The 8,489-nt window shown below is 52.9% G+C and overlaps 1 protein-coding gene across 1 annotated transcript; it reads right to left on the reverse strand.

Moving 5' to 3' along the window:
• Nucleotides 1-1,515: 1,515 nt before the first annotated feature.
• Nucleotides 1,516-7,869, reverse strand: SHISA2 (shisa family member 2). Its single transcript, XM_060080152.1, has 2 exons — nt 6,656-7,869; nt 1,516-3,693 (listed from the first exon to the last, which is right to left on the reverse strand). The coding sequence occupies exons 1-2, from the start codon at nt 6,984-6,986 to the stop codon at nt 3,140-3,142; spliced, it is 885 nt and encodes a 294-aa protein (XP_059936135.1). The 5' UTR covers nt 6,987-7,869; the 3' UTR covers nt 1,516-3,139.
• Between the last annotated feature and the right edge of the window lie 620 nt (nt 7,870-8,489).

An 8,489-nucleotide genomic window follows, 5' to 3' on the forward strand; every position in this document is an offset into this window, starting at 1 on the left:
CATGGAATAAAACGGTGCAATCTTGAAAAAAAACGAGCTCAAGGTAAATTTAATAGATGGAATATGTCCTTAGTCTCTCCTCCAGGAGGCTAATCAGAAGCGGAAGGCTGGCTTGAAGCTGAGCATCGCAGAGTAAACATGCCGGGAAAAATGCATTTATTTCTCTTAATGGTCTTCTCGCCACTTTGGATGTTGATATTCTTGTTAAATTTTAACTTTCCCAGTGGCAGCAGAAGTGATAGGAGATGCCGAGTTTCCGGGCTCTTAGGTGGACACAAAGAACTGGTTCATTCTTCCTTGAAATCAAAGGGTCTGACTTTCCTACACACGGGAAACAAAATGCCCCCCGCCCCGAACCATCATGAACCAACCGACACTGAAGGTTTCCATACAGAAGACGTGCAACAGCAAACTATTTTCTATCTGTATGTGCTCCTTTTGTTTTTCCGACAGTTTACAATATTTCTACGGGGTGCACATTACACCTTACAGGTTCTGATTTCCTGACGGTAAGGAAGGTATACCGAAACCAGGTATTTGAACGTTCTTACTTCGTCAACGAAACTTCTCCAGTTTTGATGAAAACTGAAGAGATCCGAGGTTGCTTCTAGGGATGTTACATTTTTTGGAAAGACCAAGTAGCATTCACTAAGTGTAAAACTCATTTCATTTATTAAAGTGCACTTTTCCTTGAATCACGATACTGAAAAGAAGTTACACTTAGACAATCCTGTATGGAGAAGCAAGCACTCTCCATCCCTGTGTTTAGAAAAGGCTTTTGAGAACGTCGCAGGGGGGACTCTAGCACCAGGTAAAGGTGGACTAGATTGGGGACTGGTGAACCATGGCCTGATGGCCAACTCTGGCACACTGGGTTTGTACAGCCCTAGAGCTTAGAATGGCTTTTACATTTTGAAATAGCTGGGGAAAAAAATCAAAAGTAGAATATTTTGTGACATGTGAAAATTATATGAAATTCAAATTTCAGTGTCCATCAATCAGGTTTTATTGGAATGCAGCCATGCTCATTTATGTACCTTCTGTGGCTGCTTTTGTGCTGTAGCAGCAGAGCTGAATAGTTTTAGAGACAACGTGCAAAGCCTAAAATATTTACTCTCTGGCTCTTCACTGAAAAAAAAAAGTTTGCCAATCCCAGGCTGGGTGATCTCTAAGGCCCCTTTCACCTCCAAATTCCTAAGAACTTTACTTCCTTAGATAAGCTGGAATCCTCCATCAAAGATAATGTACAGAACACACATTAGCCTGATAATATAATGACCCCAAAAAAACTGTTTGTTTTGTGCTGTCAACGTTTCCCACAGAGCACGTAAAATACCCACTGACTCGGAACATACTATCGACTTCACAGGTATCAATCACTTTTAAAGGTACACTCTTGGTTCTAGAAGGCAATGTTTATGATTTTTAGCAATTTCCCCCTATTAACAGGTTTAACAGACCATCTGAAAAATTACCAAGTAGAATGAAAATGAAAAAACCCAACTCCCCTAGGAATTCATGCCATAAAACATTTATTAATAAGTAAAATGATTTTCCCCTGCCTTTGGCTATTAAAAGATTTGATGGGGTATCTTTGTTGATACCAATTGCCAACAATGGTTTTACATTTTTCAGTCATGAGATAGACAGAGATAGACAGGTGATAGAAAAGGTAGATAGATCATAGACAGATGACCATAGATACAGATATAAATATGTGTAAAAGATCATACCTCACCACCATTTAATTACAAATCTTGGTTTTGCTAGCAGTTGGAAATTTACTTCAACTTACTTCTTGTAAGGGAACAATACACAAATAAATTCACTTGAATTTCATAATTCAGAAGACTGGTAATTAATACAGCTCTTGTTGAGGACTAAAAGAGAGAGGAAAACAAGAACTAACTTTGTGGGGAAGAAAGGCAATATTTCTTTGAAAAGCTCTTCTCAACTTGATAGTCTCTCTTGCCTGAAAAACAAGACATTTTGATAACGACAGTATAAAAAGCCTATGATTTGTGAAGTAAATCTAATCTGTGGTTTAAATTTCATCCCAAGTCTCAGATTTTGGCTGAGGAGCGATATTAAGTATCTCTCTCTGCAAGCGTTTCTTTGAGCTTTTCTAGGGAAGACAAGAAAATGTTTTATCAGATCCGGGCAGAAAGGCTGACGTTCATTTATAACAGGAATTACCGGCACTCAGTACTATACGGACACGGAGGTCTGAACACCAAACAGAGTGACACGCCAAGCCATACCACACAGCGAAATTAAGAGTCATCTGGAGAAGGGGCAGGTGACAGCTTATGATTTCAATATGAAAACACTTTATTACTCTTCTCGATGTCAACGTAGAGTCAGAAATTTAAAAGAGACAATCGAGAAGGGGCTGAATGGTTTTATTACTACACCATCACTCTACTTCAAGATTAAAATAATCCCAGAGTTCTGAAATGTCATCAGTTAAGTAACTATACAATTTCTTTCAGCCTCTTTTTAATGTAGGAAATCACTTTGTAATAAGATATCTACACAAGGTAAAAAAGCACAAAATAGACCCCAAAAAAGCACAAAAATAGACAATATATATATATCTTTTTACAATGCATTAAGATGTGCCTGGGAAATACTGAGATCAAGGGCTAACCTCAGAGTCCAGATTGGTTTCCTTGTATAAGAATTGTGCTCTTTACATCCCCCCTAAAACCTTGGATGCTTCTTAGAAACTGGCCCAGGTAAAAGGGAGGGAACAACTATTCTGATCTTGTACCAATACAATAAAAAATAAAAAAGAAGTAACAGTAACGAAATAATAAAAACACTTAATCAGTTTACAAAGTTCTTTTGACAGCCACACCTCAAGGGCACTTAAGGGCTCACGTGTGTCACACAACGACTGGCGACCACACAGGCACTCTTCTCCACCATAAATCAATCATGCGCTGGGATGAAACGTGTCCAGAAACGCTAATTTGGAGAAAGATGTTTTCATACAGTTTGGGGGCAAAGCAAGCCATCCAACAGAACTGTGCCACAAACACCAGCGATACGCTTGGACTTCCACGTTGAGAATCCTTCCCAAGCCCACAGCTTCTGCCTTCCTCTGTCTGGTACAGGACCCCGGCCTCCCCTTGCGTTACACAGTCACGGCTGGGTACATCTTCTGTTCGCTGTTACCGTGAGGGAAGGGGGCCTGGATCTGCCTGTAGCCCGTCTGCAGCCCGTCCAGGAACGGCGGCACCGGGGTCATAGGCACCGAGTCGTGCTGCACCGTGTACCCCACGAAGGGGGGATGCAGGTACTGCCCCTGGTGGGGCACGATCTGGGTGGCCTGCTGGCAGTTGAGCACAGAGAAGTTTGTGGGCATGTTGACGTATACGTTGTTCATGGTGCCCTCGGGCAAACAACAGTTGGTCTGTGACCTGGTCGGGGGCCCCCGGGCCCCCGAGTTGGCGCTGGAGCTGGAGCTGGCGGCCGTGCTGGACTGGCGGGAAGAGGAACCTCGGGAGGTGCTGGCGCTGGGGATCATGGGGATGGTCTCCACCAGGCGGGGCCCCCCCGGGGCCCGGCTCTGCTGGGGCTCCTGCTTGGGCCGCAGGCATCTGCAGCAGCAGGCGGCCACCAGGGACCCCAAGATGATGAAGGCGACAAACACCGACCCGACGATGAGGAAGGGCACATAGATGGGGACTGAAGAAAAGGAGAGAGACACACTGTGATGACTTCCTGTAAAGACGCAGGAAAAATCGGGGATGGGCAGCGGAGATGGATCAGTGAACAGCGCCGGTACCCAGAAGCCAGGAACCTGGGCCGGGCTGGTGTGTGCGCTTGTCGGCTGCACACAGGAAGCACCGTCCTTTATCAAGTGCTTAGGGATAGTGGGGGGCGGCGCGCAGCAGGGCCTGCCTACAGGCACCGGGGATCAGCCCCCAAAGCAAAGCTGTTAACACTGACAGCTAGACTCACCAACTGCAACGCTCATGGAGGCAAATACCCAATTTAGCAAAAATATGAGTTTAACAGTTTAAGACTGTTCTAAAATCCCTAGAGTAACGGAACTGCCCACACTTCAGTCTACCCTAACAGTTTGTAGGGTCTGCACAGAAATGAGAGTTGAAATTATTTCAAAGTCTTTTCTCCCCCCAGAAAATTATTTACATTCCTTGTAAACCTCTTTGACCTTTTTTTCGCAGGTTCTTGTTTCATAGGCAAATAAATCAAAAATTTAGGGCAGACCTTAGTCACAACCATTTCCGAAAAGAGTCTGTAAGGTACAGAGGTCGAAGGAGGGTTTTTAAATTTAAAAAGAAAAAAAAACCCTCCACACCCACTTGAAAAGCTGAAGGCTGGTCCCTGGAATGTGGGCCTGGCCGGGGGGAGGCTGCCCAGGCAGCAGGTCAGCATGAAACAAGGTACCGAGAAGGACAAGCCTTGACATCTGTTCCAGAAAGAAGAGCCCGCAGTGAGCCAAGGCCCCAGGCAGGACCACGTGGCTGAGGCGGAGCTGTCAGGTTTGGAGTTAGGACACTGGATTCCATGTGAAGAGCCACAGGGAAAGCCCGCAAAGCAAAAAGCAACGGGCATCCTACTTAACAAGGGAGGTTTATTCCAGAAAATAAAACTGTCAAGATAAAAATAAACACTTGACTAAAATCAGCAGCGAGCTCCAGTTTTCAATTATTTTACTTAAAAAGATCTTTGGGGTGCCGTGGGCCTAGCACTACCGGGTTTCAGAAGCTGGACACACTGGCTGATGGGGACCGAGAATCAGGAGGGAGGGGTCTGTGGAATCCCACCCTATATGACCAAGAACCCATGTCTTTTGACGCGTTCCTGCCCATCTCCTTAACTATTCGATTAGACGCCACACGAGGACAGGGACTGGTCCCGCTGGTCTTGGCAAAGGGCAGTGCCAGCACGTGGTCCAGGGAGACGCTCAGCTCTCCCTCGCCTGAAGTCACAGACATGAAACGCCCTCTGTCTGCTAGGGCAGCAGCCGTTCTAATCACGCTCCTTGGACAGAACTGATATTCCTGCAGTCAGTGTTTCTAGAACACAGTACCACACGGAGCCATGGAGAAATGATGCCTTATAAGTAAAGCATACTTTATCAAGTATGTAACCAAAGGCTGACGATTGAAGACTTCATTTTCTAAATTAAAGATACCAGCCTTATACGTTATCAAGTAAACAAATAACAGTTAAGAAAAAAACACCCCCAAAACAGTCTAAGTCCGCATAATGAGTTTTGGGGAGAAATCACTGCTCTCTTTCCAGGATTTTAATTGGAAGAGTAAATAACTCAGGGCAGAGAAGGCAGTGTTCCTGGAAGCCCTCGGCTCTGCTTAGACATGTGCTGTCCTTCTTGAGTGCAGAAGTACAGAATTTTTAGGAAAAAAGATTCAAAAGTGGAATTTAGAAAGCATCCCCACATACCACGGCATCTTGAGAAGTCGGCTGCCTACTGATTTGTCCACAGTCATCCCAACTTCTAGGAGGCCAGCAAAAGCCCAACTTGGCACACACAGAGAAAGCAGTCAAGCAGTGTGCCCATGGCTCATCCCCCCAGGTTTATTCGGGAGGCCACACACCCCGCTATGCTGCGCTTGCCTTTTAAGACGGCACCTCTTCTGGAATTACCCTCCCTTCTCCTCTTCAGAGTCAAGGCAGCAGCCGACCAGTAGGAGTAGCTAATAAAATGCGTGACTGCAAAGGGAAGGACGGAAAGAGCTGCCTCTCAGCAGCCCCAGCCAGCTCTGTGAACAGGGACCAGCAGGGCCCCGGCTCAGGCGGCTGGAACCCTGGGCTGGGGTGGGGGGTAGTATTAATATAAACAGTCCTCTCCTTCTCATAACGGGCGGAGACGCCCCTCCAGGCCATGTGTGCCCTTCCACCTCCACCCGGACCACATCCACCCTCCCAAACACATTCTGGGCTAGGCCCTCGAGGGAGGGGTCTGGGAGACTAGTGACAAGCGGAGGCAGTGGAACCTATCAAATGCTTTCACGCATTTGTTTCTCCAACTCTAACTTGGGCAATCTGAAAAAATACAGTTAAGGAATCGAGGCCACAAAGAGCAGGGCTGGCACCGCTCTGATGTCACACCTACCAAGTCCGACGTGGTAAGGAGACCGGGCCGGGGGAGGTGCATCTTCGGGAGGGGTAGACTCTCCCCCGGGGTCTGGTGGAGCCCATCACCCTCGGGAAGGCCCAAGGAGTGGCCTTCCCTCCGAGGAGCCCTCAGGTGCCCCGGCCAGCCCTGTTGCTAGGGGGCGCCGCCAAAACATGACCCCGTCCTCGGACTTAGACCCATGGAGACAGGAGACCCGGGAGGGGGCACGGAGACCCCTGGGCAGGAGGCACGTGGGGCTGGCTTCGGCCCGCCATGCTTTGGATGTTAGGGTTTTTTCCGGAAAACCCAAGCCAAGCCGCTCTTTAGCTGACAGATGGGGAAACTGAGGCCCAAGGCGCTGAAGCGGTGTACCGTTCCACACAAGGTAAAGGCTGCGCCAGGACGCAGGCACCGCCTCCCGCTCCAAGCCCCTTTCCTGAAATCGCAGGCTCAGAATTCCCTCCCCTTCTCCAGGCTGCCGGGTCCCGCCGGCGAGGCAGAGCCCCTTCCTCCCCTCTCTTGCTCGCCCGGCCCGCCTACCTGCCGAACCGTCGGGGCCGTCTTTGTCCGCGCGGCCGGCCTCGCCGGCGCCCTGCTGGCGGTCGTTGTCGCAGCCGCCCTGGTCCAGGCGCGCCTCGGCGCTAGAGCAGCAGTAGCGCAGCGCGCAGCTGCCGCAGCAGATGGTGGCGTCGCCGCCGTCGAAGCGCTCCGGGCACTGGAAGCCGAGGCGCCAGACGCCCTGCGCGTCCAGCCACCCGTGGCAGTACTCGCCGCTGGCCTGCGCCCCCGCCGCCAGCAGCGCGGCCAGCAGCAGCCGCAGGAGCGAAGCGGCGTCCGGGGAGGAGGCGGCCGGGCGGCGTCCGCCCCACATGGCACCACCCTGGGCGCGGGCGGCGCGTCTCCAGAGGGCGCAGGGCCGACTCCGGGAGGTGGCGGCCCGGCGCCCCGGTCCTGGCGGTGCTGAGGCCGGGACCACTTCGCTGAGTGTCCCTTCCGCGCGGGCCCCCGCCCCCCCGCCGCGACGTCCGGGAGCTAAGCCATGCCCTCCCTCGGCCGGCGGCCCGGCCCCAGCAGGGGCTGCCTGGAACTCGTGGGCACTCGCCGATGGAGCTCTCCGGGTAAGACTCAGAGGGCCCCCGGGGCTGCCGTTCCGCAGCCCCCGGAGGCTTCACCCGCGACGGGACCCTCCCCGTGCATCCCCGAGGGGACGCTCGCTCGAGCCGGAGGACCGCTGGGCGCGCCGCTGCGGCCCCGGAGCCAGGGCGCTGCCGCACAGTTTAAGCCTCGGAGTCCTAGGCGCTAGTCGTGGCTTGTCTCCTGGCCTTTATTCCACCCTCGGGCGGCGAGAAGAGGCCAAGGCGGCGGGCAGCGGGCACAGGGCTCCGGGCAGCAAGTGCAGCGGCCGGCCGCGCTCAGCCTCCTGCGCTCCGAACTCGGTCCGCATGGCTCCGGCCGCGCCGCCCGGGCCGCCCCCCGGGTGCAGCCACCACGTTCCGCTCCGCGGGCCGGATGGTCGATGCTCCCGGCGCACGCGGGCGTCCGGGACGCGGACGAGAACCGACGAGCCCCGCCGGGGTCCCGGGAGCCAGCCGCGGCTGCTGCTGGGCGCTGATCCAGGCGGGCGGCTCGCCCTGCTCCCCTCCTCTGCTCTCCGGCCTCGGCGCGCTCCGTCTGGCTCCCCCTCCCCCCTGCCGCTGCGCCCTGGGTAGGTGCGCACCGCTGGGCGCCTCCCACGGAAGTTTCGGCCCCCGGGGCTGCGGAACAACCCGAGCGCAGCAGCCGCCCACCCGCGCGCCCGGCCCCGACTCGCCCGCCGCGCCGCTGCGCTGCGCTCTTAAGAGGAGCTGGCGCCGCGGGCGCGCATGCGCGCTGGGGCCGCCCCGCCCTCGCCGCCCCCGGGGCCGCGAGCCCTTCACTTTCGGGCGTGAGCGGCCGCGGGCCGTGGGCTGCCGGGTAGAAAGGGCGCGGGAGACAACGGCGCTCGAGCTAACACAGTAACATCAGTAACGGCTATAAGGGCAAACTCAACTTGCTTATTGCAGGTCTTGGGCGGCATTCACAGTTCGGATTCTCACAAGTTCCCAAAGGAGGATGATAACTGCGCTCCATTTACAGACGCTGAAGTTGCCACTTAGACTCACTGTCCCTCCAGTTCCCAGCCCCTGATGTCCAGGCCACAGCCGGTCACTGGCCTGGGGCTGCGTGGTGGGCTCGGGCTTCTACTAGGTGGGGTGGAGACTTGCCAGATTAAGCCGCTGTCCTGATGATCTGTGTCGCTTTTCTTTCTAAATTTGGGCGGAGCGATTTATTGGATTCAAGCAGAAAGGTGCCTCGGCTCCACATTTGGCCCCGATGGTGTAGACAGCTGCGTGAG

Source organism: Mesoplodon densirostris, chromosome 17 (genome assembly GCF_025265405.1).
Source record: "Mesoplodon densirostris isolate mMesDen1 chromosome 17, mMesDen1 primary haplotype, whole genome shotgun sequence".
Taxonomy (NCBI): Eukaryota; Metazoa; Chordata; class Mammalia; order Artiodactyla; family Ziphiidae; genus Mesoplodon; species Mesoplodon densirostris.